The sequence below is a fragment of the Alosa alosa genome, chromosome 5 (genome assembly GCF_017589495.1).
Source record: "Alosa alosa isolate M-15738 ecotype Scorff River chromosome 5, AALO_Geno_1.1, whole genome shotgun sequence".
Classification (NCBI taxonomy): Eukaryota; Metazoa; Chordata; class Actinopteri; order Clupeiformes; family Clupeidae; genus Alosa; species Alosa alosa.
In genome coordinates this window covers 21,311,338-21,336,603 of record NC_063193.1, presented here as the reverse complement: position 1 = coordinate 21,336,603, position 25,266 = coordinate 21,311,338, and the positions used below count along the sequence as shown (strand labels likewise).

The window sequence follows — 25,266 nt, the reverse complement described above, 5'->3', positions numbered from 1 at the left end:
CATTTGGCTGGCAAGGTCCCATTAGATGTGGCTCAATAGCCTTCACACACTTTGCAAACCCCAAACAACACACACACACACACACAGAGGCTCCTCTGATAGTAGTATAGTATAGTAGTATATATACTTTTTTGATCCCGTGAGGGAAATTTGGTCTCTGCATTTAACCCAATCGGTGAATTAGTGAAACACAAACAGCACACAGTGAACACACAGTGAGGTGAAGCACACACTAATCCCGGCGCAGTGAGCTGCCTATTTCAACGGTGATAGCCATTGTGTGTTATGTAGTCCTGTCAGAGGACAGTTGTGTTGTGTGTATGTGTGTCTGTGGTGGGGGTGATGTTGAAGCTGTTTTCCCTGAGGCATCGGCTGTGCGGTATATCCAACCTAAATCATTTCCCTCAGAGAATTTACAGTGTCGCAACCACCACTGACAATGCTGAGGGGGAAAAACCTCTCTTGTTTTCAACCTTGAGAAGGATGTCATTGCTTGGCTCTTATCTTCTGAGGGGATGGTGGAACAAACAGAAAATCACTTTAATAGTGATGGACTGGGACGCGTGTCATCCATTTCAGATTCAAGGTTCACCGGTCTCCATTCATAGCACACACCCTAAAGTTCCCCCTCACATGGCATTAGTTGCATTGTAGCTAACATCAAGTCTTGTGCCAAATGAAAACAAAAGTGTTCAGATGATTCAAATGTCTTAACAACTCAAGACTGACTCTAGCCTATCTGAGAGACAGAGCAGGTGTATTATCCTAACACATTGCAAAATGACTGATTATAAGTTTATGATGGAGCAGGTATATTATACTATAATATATTGCCTGCACATTTGTTTTTAAGTGCCAAATTTCACTTCCAGGGTGAAATAAGGGAGGCACTGTGCACCCCAGCTTGTTTGAACTGCCTGAAGCTGTTCCATTTCCAAACTGAAAAAACAGATAATTAGGTGGGCCTGGCTTTGAATTGTATATCACTTGACTACATGACAATTATTCTACAATCACCCCAAATATGGCAAAACATATTTTGGCACATTTGCCTGTTTTAATGTTGACAGGCACCTGGTCATATAAATTCGTATTTAAATATGATTAGCTTGATCTGCTTCTATCTGGCATTGAATATATCACTATCACCTATACTATCAATTATATATGCCATTAACATATACCATTACTTGAACAAAAATTAGAAATACACTTTCTGTGGTATTATTTGTGTTACAAAATGCCACAAGGTATACACTTTAAACAAAACCATGAATTATTATATTAACTACGAATTGTTATGTGTAGACTGTCAATATCAGTTGCACATCCGAGCTATTTTTTGTTTTATTTTCAAGCTTCTTAGTTTAATCAGAATTCATCAGGCCAGGAATACTGCCTTGTTAATGATAAAAAGCTCACTCTAGTCCTTTCATAACGGTGTACTGTGACAAGAGCTTCCCAAACAAGCTTCCTTACATCCTTAATCAATATCACAGTTGTCAGATATCTGTCCCATGCATTTGTTCAGATCGGTCTTAGTTTTGAGACTTGATGACAGCATTTTTCTAAGCCTCGCAAAAGTGTGATAACTGTAGATAGTCTAGAACGCCTTCATTGCAGACCCAGATGGTTTTGAATTGATCACCATCCAGGTTGGAAGGCTTCAGTCACAACAAATCTTTCAAACAAATCAGCAAATGCACCTTCTGCAATGGGACAGTCAGGCACAGTCTGCATGTCCTGGTTAAGCAAGATTGGTAAATAAAAAGTTTAAAACAGTGTTAAACATTGGTCATTATACAAAGGGTATTGGGCTTGCAGTATGACCTTTAGGCAAGGTTAAACAGGTCAAGCAATCATGCATGTGTTTCATTTCATGACATAATCAAGATTGAAATCATTGCAACACTGATAGGGGTGGTACAACTGTATCACAAACATTTCTCACACATAGACTGAAAATATGTAAGATGGTTTTCCCTTAGGTGGGGAATGGTGGGGGAAAACTGTAAAAAATGTTGTTAAAACCACCGGGAAATTAAAAGTTGAAATGTTGTGTTATAATTATGATTATGGTGTCACAATATGGTTGCGAGCTGCTCTTTAATGGAAATGGCCCAAGGCATTGCGGGGCAGCAAATGATTGAGACAATTTGTTACCAAATTAAAAGGGCGCAGATTGGTGCTAAGCAAGCTGCACATCACATTTCCGTACAGCCCCAAACACACGTCGAAACGACCTACAGGCGCTGTTGGGTGAGCAGTGAGCACGGCAGAAAGTCACACAACAGGCTGTGCGGTTAGACAATCTTCGGAACATGGCAGAAATCCAGAACTCATGTTACAGTCGAGTGTTGTGGCATGTGTTCTGGATTTCTTCCATGTTCCAAAGATTGCCTAACTGTGCAGTCTGTTGTGTGACTTTCTGCCTCTGTCTCATTTCAGTCACAACCACATTCATTGAAAACAATTGTGAAATATGTGAAGCTACAGTCTCAGACCTGCAGAGATGCATGCACTTGTATTCATGTAGAATTATTATCACAATGTAGATTGTGTCTGAGGCTTTCTCTCTCTCTCTTTCTTTCTTTCTTTCTTGTGCGCCTTCTCTCTTTCTTCCCTTTCTTTCCTTCTTCCTTTTTTTCTTCCAATCTTCTATCTTTCAGTTTTACCACACTTGTTTCCTTGACAACACGTCTGTTGTATGAGTGAGTGAGCTGTCACTGTGGCCCTCATGAATCCGCTAAGAGGACAAATGGAGAGGGACACCGACTGCAAATAGAGAAGCTTTTGTGTGTGTGTGTGTGTGTGTGGGTGTGGGTTTGGTTGAAATACATGGGTGTTTGTATGTCTTTATGAGTAAATGTGTGTGTGTGCTTTTGGCTGAAATATGCAAGTGTGTTGGTATGCCTTTATGAGTGAGTGTGTGTGTGTGCGCGTGTGTGTGAGTGTGTGTGTGTAGATAGAGGCCGTAGGCGGGTAAATTAGGCTGTGCAGACTGCCAGTCATGGTGAGCCATCACTGGGTGTCCCATCCATTTGTACGCCTGTCTCTTGTTTTCTGCTCCCTTTCTCCCTCACTTCTTTCTCTTTTTCACCCCTCATTCTCTTTCTTTCTCTTTTTTCCTTCTTTCTGTCATAGTCAGCACACATCATCACCCACACAGGTACATTATTCTCCTCCAAGTTTGCAGTCAGCTATCTTATGTCAACTCCTTCCGTCACAACGGACTAGATTATTACGTTCCGTGAAGATACACAACAATCAACAATCTATCAAACTCATTATGGCAAAATTCAGGAAAAAGGAGTTGATATGGCAAATAGCAATGTGAATCAGAGAGGGGGGGGGGGCTATCAGGAGTCATTTTTATTGTTGATGTGGGGAGGTGTGAGGTTTGCACATTAAACATATCCAGGCTGGATAGAGAATGACTGTCTAAAGCTCATCTTCCTCGCTTGAGTGGAAACTGTGGAACTCAAAAGCAATCCTTGCATCATCTTGTCAAATGGCCATTCACACGCACATCAATATCCTCCACGACACTGGCCTGACAGTCTTAATGGTCCATACCCGAAACGAGAGAGAGAGGGGAGAGAGAGAGAGAATAGGAAAAGGAAATGGACAATGAGAGATAGATGGAGAGATAGACAGAGACAGAGAGAGAGCGATAAAGAGAGGGAGAGAGAGCCTTCTGTACAACACAGCAGTGTCCCAGTGGATGCCTGAGCCTAAATAAAGGCAAGGTAAAAAAAAAAAAAAAAAGAAATAAAATAAAGACGAATGTGGTTACAGCAGCTGTGTCTCACCTCCAGGCAATCCCATCTTCCCCTCTCCTGCTCAGTTGGAGCGCGAGAGAGACCCCCCTGAGACGGCGCGGGGCAGGCCATGTGATCTCACGCCTGTCGGGGCCGTTTTTCCGCACTCTGAAGAGGCCGCGGAAAGGTGTCCAGGTGCTCAGCCGCCGGTGGATGAGGAGACGCCGCCACGCTGCGCTGGCTTTTGGGAACAGTTGTTCCTGACAACGGAGGTGAAGTCATTCACACTTCAATATTCAAGAGAAGTAGGGGAGAACGTTGGAATTCACAACCACTAGTCATCAACACAGGAAATGTTGCAAGGCAGAACAGATTACACACACGATAAATGAAATGTATAAACATACACTCTGTTTGTAAACATACATTTTACCATTTCAATCCACTTGAGTAATTGGATTTGGATTTTTCATTTTGTAAAAATAAAAAAAATATTCTGAATACATTCTGTTTCTGTCGACTGTGTGGACATGGTCAAATGCAGATGTGTTAGAGATCTGCGCCATTTGAGGGCTGAGAATGGGATCCTCAGACAGTGGCAGGTCCTCAGTAGAGCGCAGAGTGTGCAGAAGGCAGCTGGCTTTGCTTATCAAATCAAATAGTGATTACACAGAGCTGCTCTCGTGTCACACAGAGCACTGCTGCCTGCGGAAAAGTTTCCTGTATTACTTACTCACCTCGCTCTGTCCACCCTGGGGGGTGGGGGTGGTGAGGGGACCATCTAATGGACCTGCATGGACAAAATGGAAAGTCCACCGCCACAGACCAAATAGATTCAAAGATATGCATCTTTTTTTTTTTGGGGGGGGGGATGGTCAACTGGTCACAGTCAAATTTGTTTCCTGGTGTTTTCATTGTTCGAAACAGATTTAGCATCAGACTCCAAATCCACCAAATCTCTGCTCCTTGCATAGAACCACATAAACCCTATATTTAGTCAGCAACATTCTCTAATGTAATGCAGATGGACTACAGTCTAATGCCTTCACGTCTGAAATTTGTAAAGACCACCCCCCCCCCATTTTAATATCAAGGTATTTAGCTCTTCGTTTCTCCCCCCATGCCTGAATTTACAAAGCTAAGGATTGTCCTTTTTATTGTTGGATGGAGAGACATACTCTACTTCTTTTTATGTAACAATCTATTTTTATAGCAAAGTCTGCATTTGGTCCTTATTGATCCGTTGGGATGCCTGCGCTGTTTCAGATAAGTGTCTGTGTGTGTGTGTGTGTGTGTGTGTGTGTGTTGGTGTTGAGGAATGATTCAGGTGGTGGGTCTGCTATTGTTGCTATTGTATTTGCTATTGTATTCTGATAGTAAAGAATATAGGGAATGTATACTCAGGGTTGTAGTACAACTGTGATAATAGTGATTAAGTCAGCTCTCTGGGGTGTCGACCACACATGGTCAGAGATATTAAAATGGTCAATCCTCTTAGGAATAATTAACCGCAGCCCAGAATTGTAAAAAGGTAAAATCCTTTTTTATAATTTTTGAAGATTAAAATTCTGATGGTTGAGCAGAAGTCGCTGCCTAATTTCCAGACGAGGTTATTTTTAGTAGTTCGGTGAATAATTCAAAGAACTGCAATCGCTGCAGGTGTTCCGGAAAACAGGAGCGCTCACCCTCGCGCATACACTGGCTCCCACGTTATTGACAGGTGAGCCAGCGTTTACTGACCTTGTCATGGAGTCCTTGCCAGAGTGTAGGAAGGCTCAGCTCTGTCTTGGGCAGCTCAATGCATCCCCAGTACCAGCATGGCTCTCTACTGCCCTCCTGTGGTCATCAGTGACACTTAGCCTGAATAGACTGACTGAATACACAGAATTGATAACAGGGTACAGAAATCAAAGTGACCTCAAATAATAACTATTACTATTACTACTAGCTACTATTTCAAATGGTCATATAAAAAAGGAAAATGTTGGGACTTAATTGTATGTTTCTCCAACGTTGATGCCATAGAAGCTCATGAATCACCACATAATCATATTTTGCATCACTAGACATCTCTTCTTCTACCGTTTGGATGACTCAGATTAACAGGGGGAGGAAATGACAGGTACATTAATCTGAGGGTAAGACATAACAAACCCCAGTGATTGAACACCTGCATGGTGCAAGCACTAAAGAAATTAATCAGTTTTATTAAGTAGAACTATAGCGATGTGGGCAGGCCTATGTGGATAATAGTGTTGCCTCCTGTCTGTTGGTGTCTTCGCACCTCTTACCCTCATTCAGAGTTTCCATACAACAATCATACGACTCTAAAGGGAGGAGCACATTCTAGTAAACATTTGTGGAAACGAGGCATGACACTGTTTTAGCAGGCAACACCACCTGGCCAATCAAGCAGCTCTGTGTCCAGTCTTCACAGACAATCAGCCAACAACCATCATCCCTTGAAATCCTGCACTGAACTAGTGCTGTCCTGTCCACTTCCACTGATGTACAGCCCACATGGACAGCATGTTGTGTTTTTGGGTTAAAACATTGAAAAAATACCAAGAAATAGCAACAGAATGAGAAGGCAACCATTTTGACAATGTCAATAAGGCCTATGCTCTGGTGCCCAGATACCCACCTAAGTTAGCTTGATAATTCGGCAACGATGGGCCGTATCTCTTGTAATACTATTTGTACATCAGTGGAGCTGTATTATCAGCTACAGCTACATGCTAATCAGCTACAAACATGCTATAACCAGCAGGACTCCTGCCATTCTGTTGAACGGTCTCTCGTGGAATACGCTAGGAATGGAAGCTGCACTGAAGAGCACCACAAAGCTGTCTCAACTCCTGACGTGATATGAAGTGACGCACACACAGAGTGTCTTCAAAGCACAGGCCATAACATTGGTCAATTGTTTATTTTTTTTTTCTAACTGTTGCTTTGCCCCCATTTCATAGAAAACTGGAAAAAAACAAAGAAAAACAAAGAAAATGTCTTATACAAACATTTACAAATGTCTAACAGAGAGAAGCTGTACAAAGAGAGGGTTAGGGCAAGAGTGGAGCAAAGGGCATAGTCTGTAGTCTCCAGGGAACAAGTCCCACCCCCACAGGCACCCTTTAGTGCGGTCACAAGTGTCCAACAGTGTCCTGTCCTGGCGATTCGAGCTTATCTCATGGGGCAGGAAAATGGGGGTGTCCTTTCTGGCCCGGCAGGAGGCGATGGCTCAGAACACCTCCTGGAGCTCCGCTTGGACTCCCCCCCACCACCTCTAATCGCTTCCATGTCGGCGCCCGAGCGTTTCCGTGGGGGCATCTTAACCAGGGTCTGATCGTCTGTGTGTGAGTGTGAGGGTAGGGGTGATGGCGTGTGTGGATGTGAGTGTGAGGGTAGGGGTGGGGGCGTGTGTGGATGTGAGGGTAGGGGTGGGGGCGTTGGGGCAGGCAGAGGGGTGACTGATGACGAGGGGGGGGGGTCTTAGCAGAGTCTGCTCAGTACAACTTATACAGGGATCATCATCTGTCAATTCTATACATCATTGGCACCATTTTCTTTGTACACATTTTATTAGACAATAAAAAAAGAAGAAAAATGACCATAGTTTAGTATTATCACCATTATCATTATTCTTATTATTAATAATAATAATAATAATAATAATAATAATAATAATAATAATATCCTCATTATTACTATTCAGAGAAATAATTTGAACCAGGTTCATCACCATCCTATGGACAGTGCTTTCCTTTGGGTCAGGGAGGCTGGATGAGAGTAGGGGAGGGGGGACGAGGCACATATCCCAGGAGAGAGCACCAAACGCGAGCGAGTCTGCCGGCTAACGGGCCCAGGCTGTCAAACGCGTGGGGGGTGGGGGTGGGGGGGGGGCAGGTTTTTTTTTTCCCTTCTCCAAGACTCTTCAGAGGAGAGATGGCACGACGGAGGAGAAGAAAAAAAGTGCTATTTGTTCCGGAGCAGCTCCAGCTGGTCCTGGTACTCGGTGAAGAGCCTCTGGAAGCGCAGGTTCTGGCCGATGACGGGGAGAACCTCGTGTAGGAGATCCCTCTTCCGCTGGCCCTGAGGGGGGGGACACAGGAGAAGGAGCAGTTCAGTTTTAGCCCACCGCAACACACAACAGTAAACACACAGAGCATCAAAGGGCATCAGTGGCTCAGCTGGGGAGTCCTTCTGAATGTGCGGAGAGTCCAGCACTCACACATTTGGGATTCAAAACAATGCATTCTAACAACCCACCTAAGGCAGATCCAGAGAAACACCAGCAATGAAATGCTTGCCATTTTGTGACAAGTAGCACAAGTAAGAGAATTATGTGGCTTGTTGTTTGTCGTTTTTTTATGAGGAAAAGCTTCAAGCGGAAATTTACACTTGCGGCGTTGACGATGCATGACGCCGCTGAGTATGAAAGAATATTACCAGAGAAATAAAGGATCTGGCAAACAAAGATTGGCCCTTTGTATTTCACGCTTTGTAAAGGAAACGGTGACTTGGCACGAGGAGAAGAGGAAGGAAGAAGTGCGTGGTTATTACCAAGACAGTGGGCTCCCACGAGCTGCCAGCGGATTTGTGGACTGGTCCCAAAAGGTCTTTACACAGCTCACGCAACCGCTGCTCATAGCCTGAAATTCACAATAGACAGGAATTACACATGTTGAAATATATCCGATATCTCGCCCGCCCGTCAGACACACACAAACTTAAGCACTCGAGGTTTAAAGTATATTCTCTATTTTAAGTCTGACCTCCATTTTTTTTTTTTTAAGTGACAATCTTTTTCACTGTATACTGGCGATCGAACCCAACGATGGCGTTCCACCATGGCCCAAGTCTGTGCACAAGAGGTACTTCCAACTCACCCTCGTTGACGAGGAAGCGTGTGTAGACGATGAGCCAGTGGCGGTACTCGGGCGCAGAGGTGAGCGTGAGGGCCGACGCCAGCTGGTTCTCCAGGAAGGCCAGGGTCATGCCCTGCTGCAGGTGATGGGGAGTGGACGACAGTCTGGAGGCCAGGCGACCAGCGCTGCAGACGGGTAACACACAGACACACACACACACACACACATTACAATGTCAATAAGTCAAACAGGTTGGCGGAAACAGAATCGGAGACAGACACACACTGCCAAAAAGCACATGACCCAGAAGTCCCTATGCAATGAGACCAGGACCAAGGAAGCCCTGTAATCTGAACATGAATATGGACTTTAAAAGGATTTACTTGCATTTGCAGAAAGACACAAAAACTCATATATGCATACCTGTATACACACACACACAAACATACATTGCAAAGACAACAGAAGGGCATGTAAACCTATGTACAGATACAGATACATGAGTCTGGCTGCATATGGCAGAGATATGGGGCTGAGGAGGCGTGTACCTGATATTGCGGCCCTGCATGATGGCCAAGGGTCCCGTGGAGCCCAGAGCATCCTGGGAAGTCAGACAGTTCCTGAAGTCGGCACACTGCACCAACGAGTCCTGCTTGTCAGCAATCAGATTCCTGAGAGGGAACACATAGTGTGTTAGTGTGTGTGACTCTGATTGTGTGTCAAAGAGAGAGGGAGAGAGAAAAAAAAAAAAAAAAAAAAAAAGAGAGAGAGAGAGAGAGAGACAGGCATTTGGTATTCTAACCCACCACCTAAGGCAAGTCCGAAGCAACAACATAAATGAAATGTTTGCTACGTTGTGACAACTAGTCCAAGTAATAAAACGTGGCTTGCTTTGGTAATTCTATTTATCTAGGAGGTGCCTCGAGACGCCATTCCGCTTGCAGCATCGATGGCGCATGATATTGAGTAAGGAAACAACATTACAAACAGAATTACAGATTCTTGCAAATGAAGAGTGTCCTCGCTCAAGGCTACCACAGACAGCTAAACACAACACACATTTCACCCCTGTCTCCCTGCTCCCTTCCAGTCATGTTTCATCACAGTGACTATTAACAGTACATGCTCACAGGGTTTCATTTTCAACCTCCCCCTCCCATCATCTTTAATTAAATGCTGTATCGGGGGAAGTGGTGTGTGTGTGTGTGTGTGTGTGTGTGTGTGTGTGTGTGTGTGTGTGTGTGTGTTGCGTATACTCGGCGGTGCGAGCCTTACCAGGTCCCCAGGGAGGAGCTGAAGCAGTAGGACTTCCCGTTAGAGAGGCCGATCACAGGAACGCCCTGCTGGGTGAGCAGGGACTGGGTGACACTGGTGCCTGAGCCTGCAGGGAGCACGGTGGACAGGAGGATGAGGGGGGAGGAAGAGGAGGAGGAGAATAATAATAGGGAGGAAGAGGACAAAGAGGAGAAGAGGGACAAAGAGGAGGAGGGGAACGAGGAGGAAGAGCATGAAACGAGAAGACAAATAAAAACGTGGGATGAAGAAAATGACATGAGGGAATCAATCCAATTCCTCCAAAACCACCTTGTGAGCAGCACCCACCTCCAAAACAAGCCTGTCTTAAGAGGGGATTAGACTACTTGGCGTGCCATGCCAAGGATAACACATCCACGCCAGCTAGCAGCTAAATATATATCTGGGGCCCTTCCACTACCCAGAAGCCAGCCATGGACTTACCCCAAATGAAGACGAATTGCATTTGGACAAAAGAAAAAAAAACACACACACCAGTGATGTAAATTCTCGGTTTCTGGACGATCACTCACCTGAGAGGATGGTGTGCAGGGATTCGTTTTTGACAAGTGCCATCTGTTTTTGCACATCCCTGTATTAAACAGAACACACAGCCAGACAGGCAGACTGTGAGAGACTACAAACTGCACAGCACATACCGTCTGATGGTCCTTTCAAGGACAAAAAACGATTAATGAAACCGCCATCTGTCCATAAACATGACTACCATGACGGCAGCGTTAAATAAACTAGGACATTTACAAAATGCAATTTATTTTGAAAGCGTGTAAACAAGAATCCCTTTCAACTAGTAGTATAGTACTAGAACATAATGAAATCATGCACATGTAAATATCATTTGATAGACATTTCTAAGAATACAGACATATTTTGTAAATAAATCCTCAGACTCTAACACTCTGTAAAGCGTTATGTGACATGTGTAATGTTTTGGCGCTCTATTCACCTTATTCAGCCCCGCCCATTTTTTTTAATTCCACGTTGTCTTTAAACTTCCGGGGTGACTAGCTACGTCCTAGTTAGCTTCATTGGGATAACACGCAGAAGAGGATAGAGAGGCTAACTTTACAGAACAGCCGCCCCAAAGTCAGTTTTTCCTAACTTTAGATAGAAAGCTGTATAACAGAAATGTCTTAAGTCACCAAAATCCTAAATAAACGCTCCTAACTTTAGGATGACCCATAATATATGATGCCAGTCATCCTCATAGAGCTCTTGCTATCTCAATGTATCGAAATGGGATGTACTGCTCAATCGGAAGTTCGAGACAATGTGGGCAGTTTAGCTCTGGCGTTTGCGCCACAAGGAATAAGTGAAATGAAATCGAAGTTGAAATGGAGACTCTTTCGTCGTGTGCTGATGGCGGTGGTGGGGTGTTCCTCACCAGACGGAGAGCGTGGCGGCGGCCGTCAGCGCCATGGCGAACCAGCCGGAGCAGTGCAGGGCGGAGATGGGGGCCGGCAGCAGGATGGACGGGATGAGCCGCCGGCCACACGACGAGAAGACGGACAGCGTGCGGTCCTCGCATGCAACCGCCACCACCTCACTGGACACAGCGATGGGGAGGAAGGGCAGAGAGAGAGAGAGAGGAGAGAGAGAGAGAGAGAGAGAGAGAGAGGGGAGAGAAGAAGGAGAGAGGGAAAGGATTACCCAGGTGATTTATAATGCAGAAGTAAATGGGGGAAAAAAACGATCAGGAAGTAAAGTTGATCATGATCATCATCATCATCATCATCATCATCAATAAACAGCTCCACCCAAGTGTAAGGGAGGGCTCTCTAATGGCACTCATTTCATATGAACTCAGTGACGCCCGCCTAGCACAGAGGCTGCTGCATGGCCTCTCATTGGAGAGCTGCCTCGCATCAGGTCCTCTCACTTGAAGGCGCCTCTTTAATCCCTCTCCCTCTGAGTAAGGAGGCACCCCTTCAGCCTAACAAATCAGTCATTCACATCTCCTCTGAATGCAATTACTGCTTTACCCACGATAGACTAATTAAAGCAGCGGGGACCGCTGCCTAGCACGCTCCTGGTCGGCCGAGTAACAGGGTGGCACACCAGGCCTTTGCAGTCTTGTGCTCATTCCTGGCTAATTAATTGTCGATTCATTACTGGCAATTAAGCTGGAGATCATGTTAGGCTTTAGTGACACCTTGAGTTTGCAGAGTTCTTAAGAGACATTAGGCAGTTATCAGGGCTCAGGATGTTCTAACCCTACACTTCTCCAACCCCACACCTCCAGAGGCCAAGCACAACTGATTTATGAAAATGTCTCCATCAATGAGAGTAATGACTGATTTGTTCATTTAGTAAAGAACAAGAGAGAGAGAGAGAAAAGGAGAGAAGAAGGAGAGAGGGAAAGGATTACCCAGGTGATTTATAATGCAGAAGTAAATGGGGGAAAAAAACGATCAGGAAGTAAAGTTGATCATGATCATCATCATCATCATCATCATCATCAATATAAACAGCTCCACCCAAGTGTAAGTGTGGAGGGCTCTCTAATGGCACTCATTTCATATGAACTCAGGGGTGACGTCCTCCGTCTAGCACAGAGGCTGCTGCATGGCCTCTCATTGGAGAGCTGCCTCGTGCATCAGGTCCCTCACTTGAAGCTGCGCTTCCTTAATCCCTCTCCTCTGAGTAAGGAGGCAATCTCCTTCAGCCGCCTCAACAAATCAGTCATTCGCCATCTCCTCTGAATGCAATTACGCCCGTTTTACCCACGTATTAGACTAATTAAAGCAAGGGGACCGGCTGCTCTAAAGCACGTTCCTGGTCGCGTCGGAGTAACAGGGTAGCACAATCAGGCCTTTGCAGTCTTGCAGTTCATTTCCTGGCTAATTAATTGTCGATTCATTACTGGCAATTAAGCTGAGATTATGTTAGGGCTTTTAGTGACACCTTGAGTTTGCAGAGTTCTTAAGAGACATTAGGCAGTTATCAGGGCTCTGTGATGTTCTAACCCTACATCTCTCCAACCCTACACCTCAGAGGCCAAGCACAACTGATTTATGAAAATGTCTCCATCAATGAGAGTAATGACTGATTTGTTCATTTAGTAAAGAACAGTAGCATGTTGATGATGATTATGATGATGTAACTCTAATCTGCACAAAGGGAACTTTTAGGTCTCCAAGGCAGTGGCACACAGCTAAACAGCTGGTGAGGGTTCCCTTACAGCACAGCCTGCTATTGGTCTCTATCAGAGAGAGAGAGAGATTCATAGCAAATCTGAAGTATAGTATTTACCTTAACATACAAAGAAATCTATAATTAAAATCACCATCATAACCACATCCAACACAAATCTGGAACTTTTTTTTCCCAATTTAATTGAACAGTTTGCCGGTATAGGGAGCAACTTAACTTAACAAATGATCAATAGAAAGTCTATCAGCAGTGTTGGGTCCTGATACACAAGGTAACGTCATCTATTAAATTCTAATAATTTACGACCTCCATTAATTAACATCACATAATAATTGAGTTAGTGGTCATGTGTGGACATCACACCCCCCTCCCTGCGGGATGCTCACAGGCTGCCGCTGGCGATGAGGATGCGGCTGGGCAGCAGACCTTCCCACTCACGGCCGTCTCTGGTGCAGCGCACCTGGCTGAGCCGAGCCCCGGCAACCGACGACACCTCGTTCTCCACCTCCAGGTACACGGAGGGGTCCGCACTCACCTGCGCTCAGGACAGAGAGGGAGCGAGCGAGAGAGAGAGCGAGAGAGAGACAGAGAGAGAAAGAGAGAGACAGACACAGACACACACGCCTTTTAGCTGAGAACAGCTGAGTTCTGTACTTCTGTTTTGAACATATTAATGACATAGTTTATGTAAAGATTTAGACTTCAAAATAAGAAGCAAAAGCTTAGTTAAACTTTTCCATTTTACAAAAGATTAAATTTCATGTGCTCCGTCTAGTCATCTAAATAACCACATTTCAGCTACTCTATGTGTCGGTAACTATGTACTTAGCATAAATGCACACCCATCTCAAATTTTCAAGAATGATTTCAATCCATGAAGCCGTCTTTACTTTTCACTGCGTAGAGGTACTGGGGAAGAGTGCTTAGCCCACCATGTGCAAATGGACTGAAAAATAATTCCATGGAAATGCATGGATTCCAGTTGCTGCTACTGGAAACAACTGGAATCCATGCATTTCCACAGAATTATATACCTTATCATACCTGTTCATTCGTACTCGTCGCTTGACTTATCGTGACTAAATTCAAGATGGCGGCGAACGGTAAACTTCCTGAAGGTACGGTCTGTATAAATCGTCTTGTAAATAAACTACCAGTGCTTTTTCAAAGTTCTCAATGACTCATTTTAAATGTCAGGGCCCTCGGAAGTCTAACAGTGTGGCCCTCGGAAGTCTAACAGTGTGGAGCTACTTTGAGCCTCGTAAATGGTGTAAAACAGTGATTTATTTGCATGGCTAGGCCGATGCCCGAGGCACCCCCATCGAAAACCTGTTTGTAGCATCGGCTAACTAGCGCCAGATTTCGGAGTGCAGGGGACAAAGCCAAGATGACCTATGGGACAAAAGTTCACACTCGGCATCATGTTTCAACACACTTTAGGTCAATATCACACCGGAATTCTCCTTTAAGTGTGTGAGACAGAACAGACAGTTCCTCCATGTGCGGAGGCAGAGAGCAGGATGCCCATGTCAGGGCCCATGAGCTGACCTGATGGGTGAAAGACTTCTGTGCTGACGGGGTGGTGAGTTTCAGCAGCACAGCGGGCGGAGCGGCTACTGCTGCTGCTGCTACTCCTGCTGTTGCTGCTCGAGCCGGCTCCTTCTCCACCGCCACAGGGGTCTGTGGGCAGAACAAGCAGACATAACCAATCGATCACCCAACTGGGGGCAAGGCCAATATATCCAGCCACATCCGGCAATAACCTAACATACTCAAGGTAGTTTGTGGCTCTGGGCCACAAAGGGAATCAAAGTGTTTATGAGAAGATAAGAAACTCAGGCCATATAACTCTACTAGTTTACCGTATTTTCCGGACTATAAGTCGCACTTTTTTTTCATAGTTTGGCTGGTCCTGCGACTCCGGTGCAACATATATATATTTATGTTTTTTTCCTCTTCATGACACATTTTTTGACTGGTGCGACTTATAGTCCAGAAAATACGGTACAACTGTAGCTGTAGTTAAGGATGCTGGGCTATGCCACACTACCTGTGGGAATGGCTGAGAGAGGGGCATCATCATCTTGGTGTCTTTCCTGGGCCGGCCCTTCTTCCTCTTCTCCACCACCTCCCCTCCTTCCATCTCCACCTTCCTCTTGGGCGCCGAGAACGACTTCATGGCCATCTTCTCCTCACTGTCACTGCTCGTGTCGTCCTTCAGCTTGGAGTCCTTCAAAGTGCTGCTGTCTTTAGCTCTGAACACACACACACACACAACTTAAAGTGTCAATGTGTGAGGTGTTCACTGTTTAACAGTAATGAATACCAACCTGTATAATGGCATCTAACACTAACACACACACACACACACACACACACACACACACACACACACACACACACACACACACGCACACACACACACACACACGCACACACACACACGCACCTGTCCAGTGGGGTCATGCCTACAGGAGTGGAGGTGATTGTGAGCCCTGGCGTGGCCTTTGACCTTTCGGTGAACCTTGAGTCCAGAGCCTTCATGGGCTCCATCTTGGTGGCGGGGGGGAACAGGCCGGCCTTCATGCCGATAGAATTAGTAGCCAGGGGGGCACTGCAGGGAAAGTGAGGAGACAAGCAAGAACAGCTATGGTTTACACAGTTTCCATTCATGAGCAGGAGTATTTATGTTCATATACAAGATGATGACACAGTGTTTGTCCAATCCTTCTCCTGTACGCTTCCAGCTTTAAAAAACGTTCGAGCCTCTTGATTAGCTGAACATGTTTGATTTGTCTAATCAAAAGCATTCTAATGACCCTGACCAGGTGAGCTTGGAGCAGCGGCCGACAGGCTGACGATATGCAGGGCTAGGTGGGCTCCAGGTGCAGCCCTGTGGTTTTAGCTGGCCAGCGTGGGCACTCACCCATCTTTGTTGTCCTCGGCGCCCTTCCCCGGCGACGTGTCCTGGAGCGGGCGCAGGCCCAGGGAGTTGGAGGCGTTGGACTCGGACGAGAGCTGCGGGGTCAGTTGGTTGGACATGCTAGAGCCTGGCAGGATGGGCGCGCTGTTGAACAGGGCCGGAGAGAAATCCCTGAGCAGAGGAACACATGGACAAAGATGTCAGGCTGATGCTCAGAAGGCAGAGCAGGACGAGCAATGGGGTTGTAGCCAGGCCAATGTGCACGTGTGGAGTGCCGTCCTAGTGGCTCATAGGTCACTCAGCATCCATTTTGTTACTACCCCTCCGCAGTTTACTGGGTAAACAATTTCAGGCTCCTTCACAAATGGTGAGAGATCAGCTACTCCCCTCTGAATGGTTACAGACATTAAAAGTACATCACATGAATCCATATATGAAGTGGACAATTATTTTTGAGACCAACAATAATTTATGAATCGTGTTTCATTTTGCTGGACTTCCAGTACCAAATCCGCTATATACTCCCTGTACATTTTACCAACATTGATTTGTGTCCTCCCTTATAATCTAATAAATTATGGAACCGATGGATGTCAAGGTGCATGGACAAAACAAAATTATTCATGTGTAACACAGCAGGCAAAACTGGCTAAAGAAACCCTTAAACAGAAATTGGGGAGCTTCTTAATCTTCTACAAACAAATCATGCTATGCTATCTATTTCAAAGAACATCACCAATGTTTACTGAAGAGGGCACCTTTTAATGGTATATACACTGACATATGTGCCATAACAAGGGTAGTCCTTAATACTCTACTAAGGTGGCCTGTCTAAACTATTTAATCCTGTCTCAGTAGGTATGTGTGTGTGTGTGTGTGTCCCACCCTCTAAAAAGCAGAAGTTTTACCCTGTGTCAAGCTGTGCGATGCACAAGGGGGTAATCCTTCGCCGGCCATCTGCTGTCCTGGTCTCCACTTGCTTCTTCAGCAGATTCTGTCAACAAAACACGACACGACAGAACTTTGGGTGCAAGCTCAAGGTGGTTTCATTTAAATGTTTGTTCTGTCCTTCTGCTGTCTCACTGTTAGCCGTTTCTAAACTAAAGCATATATAAAAAAACAACATTAAAGTAATGTACAACTGATGTCAAAACTATGTTGAGATATTGGTTTTATAATGATGTATTGTACATCAGATGGTAATTCGTCTGATCAACTTCTTGCTTTATGGACAAAGTATGAACAACACCTCTGCAGCTGTTCAAGGTCACCTCAACAGCTAGCATCCTAAAGCATCACTGGAGTCATATCTCACCTTACGGATGTCTTCGAGGGACTCTCCGTTGACCACATTGGTGAGCTTGGGAGTCTGGTTCTCGTGGCCGACGCTTGGGACCGCGCTGGCCCGCTCGCCCACTTGTCTGTCGGGCTGGTACTTCAGCATCTCGGGGTTCTCTATGATGGTGGTGGAGAGCTGGGCCTCAGTATTGGTGATGGCTAGGCTCTTACCGTAGATGTTCTGATGAATGGAGTTCTGCATAACAACACATGGATATAAAAGTTGTAAGAAATGATTCAGATTTATGAACAAGGGAACAGTCACATCACATAGGGTTTGCTGATCAAGAATAGCAAGTGTCCAGTTCACATTTAAGTGGGGATTTAGGCTAAACCTTTAACATGTACTGTAAAATGTAAATGTAAATCAGGTTTCTTGGCCAAGTATACTTGCGTATTCAAGGAATTTGGTCACTGCATTTATCCCATCCGTAAATTAGTGAACATGCAGAGCACACAGTAAACACACAGTGAGGTGAAGCACACACTAACCCAGAGCAGTGAGCTGCCTTGCTCAAGGCCACTTCAGCCGTTCCTACTGGTCGGGGATCGAACCGTCAACCCTCCGGTTACAAGCCCGAAGCCCTAACCAGTAGGCCACGACTGCCCTCATCTTATGTCAGAATAGAAGTTAAAATCAGTGTATCAATTCATATGACATTGCAGGCCAAATGTTGGTCATACCTTCTCCTCTTCATTGAGGGGGTCTCCAAGCTCATCCAGGTTGAAATCCAGGAACGCTACAGTGCCATCCATGGAGCACACCAGGATTCCCATGCCATTCAATGTCCTACACAACAGCAGAAATTACATCACATATATATCTCATTTTCAGGAAGGGGGAGACCAATAGAAGAATGTAATGTAGGAAGATACAAAATAGAAGAATATACTTGCCATGTACTTTCCAGCAAATTACCATGTTACACACAAGTATTTTATTCCACACGGGTAACTCACCATGTAATATCCATGATAGATTTGTCAAACAGGTCATGGATCACAACCAAGGGCCGTTTCAGTGATGTCAACTGAAAACCATGAAAACACACACACACACACACACACACACACACACACACACACACACACACACACAGCAAGGTGATTAATTTACTTCAGAGACATGATTCACTCCTCAATTCTGACAGTAAGTAAGCCACGTCACATCAAGCCTGATTCATTTCAGAATTACTACACATCATCTTGCCATTGAGAAAATAACAGGATGACTTGAAAACAATACAGCCAAACTCCTTAGCCAGTGAGTTTTTATATTTATTAAGCTTTATGGACTCCACCACCCTGGAGACCGGAGAACATCATCCTGCTAAAGAAAACGTGCAGGTAAGCAGAGAGGCAATGGAGAAAGACCAAACTCAACGTCTGTTATCTGTATAAAATATAAAACCTGCCTTGTCAACTTCAACAAGGTAAATAGAAATGCAGGACTGAATTTCTTCTCAGAGCTGATATCAAGATATTATCAAGCTTTTTTCAACTACTGGATCTAATCTACACACAGAAAGACCCGTATTAATAACCTTCATCTCAGTGTGTTTTCTGACCCTGATGTGAGCGGAGTCACACATTAGTGATATTGCCAATAATGCCTTTATCCCAAGACATATTGCACAAGTGCAGCCTTTTCTCTCAAGGGCAGCTACTGAGAGGTCAGTTCATGCATTGTTATAAACAGACTAGATTGCTGCAATGCTGCAAAAATCTATCAACCGCTTACAAGCCATTCAAAATACAACAGCCCACAAAAAGGGTTTGGCATCCCTTTAATTTTCTCTCTTTAGTTAGCATTTTAATTGTTTTTAAAAACATTTATCAACACATCTTCGCTTTAACCTTTTTACTTCCTTTTTTTGTCATTTTACTGTTCTAACCTTGTGTTACAGTCCTTGTATGAAAGTCGCTATAAAGACTGATTGACTGATTGAAAAAGGGCCACTAGTTTATACATGGTGAAATAGGCTTAATAGTCCTAATGTGCGTTGGTAATATAAACATGCAGTCAAGCCCAGTTCTCATTTTCAATTCCATCGGAAACCAACCATGCAGTGCTGGTTCAGGAGATGTTTTGTAAGTCTGTACATGTCTAACTGCAGTGAAAATACTGCAGATAGCAAGTTCAATACAAGACTGAATTTGTGTATGAAATTATACAGTGTGTGTGTGTGTGTGTGTGATAGGGTCAGAGCATAAGAGAGCGAGCGAGCGAGAGAGTGAGAGAGTGAGAGAGTGAGAGAGAGAGAGAGATGCAAGATATAGAACTGGTCTTTATAAGGCCCATTGGTATGTTAATGACTGGTCTATGTAAACATCCATATGTCTGCATGTTCCTTCCTTACCCATACGGAGAGGGAGCGGTCTTTGCTCCCCACAGCACAGCAGCAGTAGGGCCCGCTGCCCTTCTGAGAGCTCCCATTCTTTTGTTTCTTTTTAAAGATCTTGGGATTGAATTTCTGCAAGAGAAAAAGGAGCTGCACGTTCAGGCTTCACATAAACAAGGAGGCTCGGCTGGCTGGCTAACTAAAAAGAAAAGAAAGTCTGACTTCAGCATCAGTTTGTATCTAAAAACAATATTTCTCTTTTTAAATTTAGACAGCTGTGAACGCCTAAGAGGTGATTTACAGAGCAGCCCTGGCCTTCAGTGCGCTAAACTGAAACTAGGGTCAGCTTAAGTAAAACACTGCTTACATGGTTGGTGAGGCTTACACGAGACCGAGGGTAGAGTAAAGAACAGAGGGCCGAAAAGCATCACTGGTTGCTTACCACGACAGTGACGGCCTTCCTGTGTCCGACAAAGTCCATGTTGGTCTTCCAGCCGTCCCTCTCAACGATCTGAGCGGTGGGGCCGGAGTTGTTCATGGCGTGAGCGGACACCAGGTACTGTCCGTCGGGAGACCAGCTGAGACGGAGCACGTGAGTGGTCCCACCGCACTGCAAAGAGAGGCACAAGGAGAGACCATGGAGGGCATTTAATCACAGTGTCCTAACAGGAGAAGTTAGGACATGTTACATTTTTTATACTAAGTAATTACTAAATTTGCTAACGATACAAATCACAAGAGACACCATGGCAAATGACCAAGAATTACATATGAAACAATATACACGAGGGCCTGCTCTTTTGCCCAGAGAGGAGCAATGGTGATTTAAAGCAATTCAATTATACTATAAAACCCTAGCAAACAAACCCAGCACATAGATATACCTGCCGTGACACACTGTACTTCACAGACCAACTTCCAACTGGAATAGACCATTGACCTTGTAGCGCAGCAAACACAAAGGTGTCAGCCATGTTATACCGAAATACTTTTAGGCAAGTCCCTCCACTCGGCAGCCAACAATTATCGCACTTATCGGGCATCTTTTTCAGCAGAAATGCGTGTGCGCAAGGCTGCACGACACCAACCTTGCTCCAGCGGCGAGATCAGTATCATCGAGTATTTTGAATGGCCTCATTACCAGTACTGAAAAGAAATGCATGCCCAACTCCCCTTTCAAAGCTATTATACATGGCTGCACCACACACACACACACACACACACACAGCCATATCAACTCCAACACCATTGTTATGCAAAGCGATGACACATGAGAGCCCTTGCACCCTCTGGCCTTGTGCCTCACCTCGTTGAAGGGCTTGGTGATATTAGTTTCCAGCTGCCAGTCCATGGTCCTCCACACCTTAAGGCTGCGGTCGTCTGCCTGAGAGGCGATGTACTTCCCCACAGGATCCCACGTGAGGCCCTTCACCAGACCAGTGTGACCCTTCAGCGAAGTTATAATCTCTGGGGAGGAGACGAGGGACAAAATGACGTTTCAAGTCATTGCAGGAGATATATTCTGTGCCACTGTTGTTGTGTTATCTTGGTTATCACCAATGGCTCATTTATCTATAGCAATTTAGCTTTTTTTCTGTGTCAACATTTTTCACCAATAAAACAGATTTAAAGATTCAGATTCTAAATTGTATTTTTTAACCAAGTGTATTCATTATCTCCAAACTTTTGAGTTTTGAGCAGGCTTAAGGGTTTAAAGATCCAGCTCCCTTCCAGCATTTTTCATGGAGTGGTTTCAAAGGGAATACACTCTGCATGCATCTACATACCAGCTATCCAAACTTCGTGAACACCTGAAAAAGGTTCTTAGAGAGGTTTTGAATAAGGACCTCAACTACACTAATCACAAAAACAAAATGTAGCTAATAAGTATCACTTCTGTGAACCCACCTGGAAATTTGCGTGCATTCCAGATGACAATGGTGTTGTCCACACTGCAGGAGGCCAACCACACATCATGTGGGGACCATGCCACATCCATTACATCTGAAAAATACACCAAAAAAAAAACAGTACATTGACAATACAAATGCAAATTCATATCTGATCATTGTCTTTGGAATATTTTGTAATGTAATGCATCGTTTTAATTTGTTCGTATAGACTTGCTCACCTCCGGTATGATTTCTCAGAATGGTCACGCATCGCCACTGTTCCACATTGGCAAGCTTACTGCTGGATCCAAAGACCGTGCTGGGGCCAATGAACCTGTTCAAATGAATGAACAAATTAGCACACAATTTAATATTCAACTGGATGATGCTGAGGATATTACCTCTCCAGATTTATCATATGCTTTTCATGACCATTCATATAATAACAAAAAACACACCCTTAGATATGATCATTTTTCCAGCTGCTGAAATTGGAATGTGGAAATATGGTATACATGCAAAGCATACGTGTGTCTGTGTCTGTGTGTGTACATGCACATGTGTGTCACTTACGCTGCTCGTTTCCACACCATAACCAATTTGTCGTCTCCACCTGAGGCAAGGTACAGGCCATTGTTGGACCAGCGGACGCAATTTACACAAGCTGCAGACAGGAGAAGACAAAAACACGACGAGTTTAGTGATCACGTCCTGTGTGCACATTATGTACCTCACATCAAATGTGCTTCAGCAACCAATGCCCTTATAAGCCACTGCCAAGAACACCATGTGAATGGCTAAATAAGAAGCCCATTTGAATGGCTAAATGAGACCTAGATGATTGTCCATCTGGCAGAGCATCTTGGGAATGTTCTCATTCTTCTCATCCTCCTCCCGGAGGACTGGTGCCATGTTCCAAATGACCACCTTCCCAGAGTCCTCCCCTGTTCAATTACAAAAAGTTGCCATGAGTAATCCAATCACTTCAAATGATAGCTTACCCTGTTCTGATTTATAAATATGGCCAAGGCTGAATTTACATCTAAAAAAAGCCTTGACAACATCACAATATTTGTTTTGTCATTTCGCCATTAAATGCAGTTCACTGTAATATGTTGGATTCTCAACAGGTCTCAACAGTGTGTAGTCTTTACTTTACCTTGGCCACCAGTAGCAAACTTGGTTCCATCAGGATGGATATCGACTGAAAATATTGGTTTTCCTGCAAAAGTGCAATCACAGTGAATGTAATGTGTCAAGTAAAATGCTGGAGTCAGCTCCATATACAACAACATATGACAGCCTTACAGTATGGATATGGATAACTAAACAGTTGCAGCAACAATGCATGCTGATTCTGCATACAGTGTTTACAATTCAGATTCTGTATGAAATGTTGCAAAAGATGGTAAATACAAATCTGCAACCATGTAAATTGCACTAAAATCTATGAATTTGCCATAACAACTCAGAGTAAAATGTGAGGGAGCCTTGCGAGTTTTCTATATCTTTGTTATTTACTTGACAGGCGTGCTCTCCTTACATGATTGGAGAGTGTAACCAGTGTAACATGTAGCCTAGGCATTCATTCACAAAGCCAACAGAAACAATGACCAAATCCATAAATTCGTAAAGTAAGTGTTGACGTTAGCTGTAATATGTGAGCTTTACAGATAAAAACAGATGCACGACCCTGTGCTCTAGCAGCATTGTAATTCAAGACATGCCGCCACTCGATTTAGTTGCCTTTGCAACTTCCAAAATGGGTCCCGGTGACTGCTGGATTAATATGTAGCCATTTAATCCAAATTCTTAAAAAATAACTCGTAAAAACATCGTACTCTCGAGGATAAGCACGTAGAACTAAGCGCAGGTGTTTACAGAAAGCTGCATCCTGGCTGATGGCAAGCCTATCGTCATCTTGGCTCGGGTAAGCTTGCCCCAAAAAACAACAAAAGCCCAACTTGAACCTCGGATTCCAGCACAACCGCGATTCAGACACTTACCATTGTGACTGACCCAACTTGGTTTCAGCAGCTTCATCTCAAGCCAGTCACCTTGAAAATAATCTGTTTCGCAACTTGATGTAGCTTCAACCGAATCTCTTCGTTGTATCCTTTTTGGGTTGAAGTCTGTCCGTTACTTTAGTCTTCACTGAAACTCCATTTCTCTCCCCCTCCGCGCATCTCTAGGTCAGTAACCGCAGCAGCAGCAACACAGGAAGTATCCGCTCTTTCCCAGTCCCTCGAAAAACACATGCTCAAGGAGAGTTCAGGTCCGCATCCAGTTTATTATTTGACTCTTTATGGGGAGTTACCTCGGTCCTCAAATGACATTGCATGAGTTAACTAATGACCATCGACACAAAAACCTGCCAAGAATGTTCGTTTTGTGCATTTAAAATGCCAAGGCACAATGTAGCGAATTTACCGACAAGCTATGAAATGCATCAAGAGGAATTAACTTTTGTTGATTTTATGTCTTCTAAATCGAATAATGTAAATATATAATTGTTCAAATGGTCATTTAGTGTCGTTTAAAGGTTGCATCATAATAATTTACTCTAATAAAATAACAAAGTATTGTTTTTACATCACCGGAAGTGTCATGTATTTTGACATAATGCCATGCTGCCGGAAGATACGACACTGTTCAAAATCTATGGGCGCTTATCTGTCATTGTCAAAATCTAACTTACACATTTTTCGCACGCAGTAAGTGTGCAGGAAAGTGAAAATGTTAGTTGTAAGTATATTTTATTGTTTTCACTTTGATGACATCGTAGTCCAGGAAAAGTCTGGCAGACATCTAACTGGACGGGCTCTGATCTACTCACAGGTGGCCATATTTTCCCCATATCGCAGCAGCTAATTGGAGAACAGATTCGTTCCATCCATTATGCAACGTGTTCAAAAAGGACACCAAATCTGACTCCCCATACAGTACAGTCTATGATGGCTCCCTTAGCCTAGGCGGGGCCTACTTCAGTTGACCATCTGCATCAGGCAAGATTTTGTTTGTTTGCTGCATTGTAAATTCATACATTTGGATGAACCTGAAATAATAATAATAATAACAAAAATGTAGACTCCATCAGATTTTCTACCTCCTCAAACAACTGACCACGTGAAATGTGTTCTCCTGAAACATGCATGCCTTTTAAGATCATTAGAACTCGACCCTAATGACACCCGAGTCGGCTGTAAGGCCTGAGACATATGAAATATGGGAATTACATTGTAGGGCCTACACAAGCTTTGGTCTCTGGTTTGAAGTGTGGCCATCCCTCACACTAGTTCATCAACACACACAGCCTAAGAATACTTTACTGGGAAATTTGTGGAAACCAGCAGAATTGGAAAAACAGTCCAAAAGAAAACACAATAACAATTGTTTTTGTTTTTTATTATTATTATTATTATTGTCACATACAGAATGGAAAATGAAATTAAAAAAAGAAAAATACACAAGGTGAACAGAGATAAGAAGGGAAAGCATAACTTCACTTGTCTCACTTAGCAGACGCAACAGGCATACAAAAACATACAGCACACACACAAGATGAGCACTGAGCATCACAAGGTTTAGTAATAGTTGTACTAACTAAAGAGCAAAAGAAGTAAATCCCAATGCCCTGAATATTTTGGTCACAATGGAATCCATTTATCACTCTCCTTC

General features: G+C 44.1%; 1 protein-coding gene across 1 annotated transcript; it reads right to left on the bottom strand.

Annotated features, from left to right (window-relative positions):
* Positions 1 to 7,649: 7,649 nt before the first annotated feature.
* LOC125295130 (protein HIRA) lies at positions 7,650 to 24,048 on the bottom strand. The gene is made up of 25 exons (XM_048244302.1): positions 23,595 to 24,048; positions 22,748 to 22,810; positions 22,422 to 22,532; positions 22,162 to 22,252; positions 21,828 to 21,922; positions 21,605 to 21,700; positions 21,003 to 21,163; positions 20,139 to 20,306; positions 19,715 to 19,828; positions 18,315 to 18,385; positions 18,039 to 18,144; positions 17,332 to 17,550; positions 16,925 to 17,010; positions 16,020 to 16,187; positions 15,543 to 15,707; positions 15,144 to 15,348; positions 14,642 to 14,773; positions 13,480 to 13,628; positions 11,325 to 11,486; positions 10,453 to 10,511; positions 9,902 to 10,007; positions 9,175 to 9,297; positions 8,648 to 8,811; positions 8,322 to 8,410; positions 7,650 to 7,850 (listed from the first exon to the last, which is right to left on the bottom strand). The coding sequence occupies exons 1-25, from the start codon at positions 23,629 to 23,631 to the stop codon at positions 7,734 to 7,736; spliced, it is 3,057 nt and encodes a 1,018-aa protein (XP_048100259.1). The 5' UTR covers positions 23,632 to 24,048; the 3' UTR covers positions 7,650 to 7,733.
* Between the last annotated feature and the right edge of the window lie 1,218 nt (positions 24,049 to 25,266).

Coding starts and splice junctions, on each gene's coding strand:
- LOC125295130 (XM_048244302.1), bottom strand. CDS start 23,631: ATGAAGCTGCTGAAACCAAGTTGGGTCAGTCACAATG. Junction 10,008..10,452: donor CCTGCACACCATCCTCTCAG/GTGAGTGATCGT, acceptor TGCTCCCTGCAG/GCTCAGGCACCAGTGTCACC. Junction 7,851..8,321: donor CGTGGGAGCCCACTGTCTTG/GTAATAACCACG, acceptor CCCCCCCCTCAG/GGCCAGCGGAAGAGGGATCT.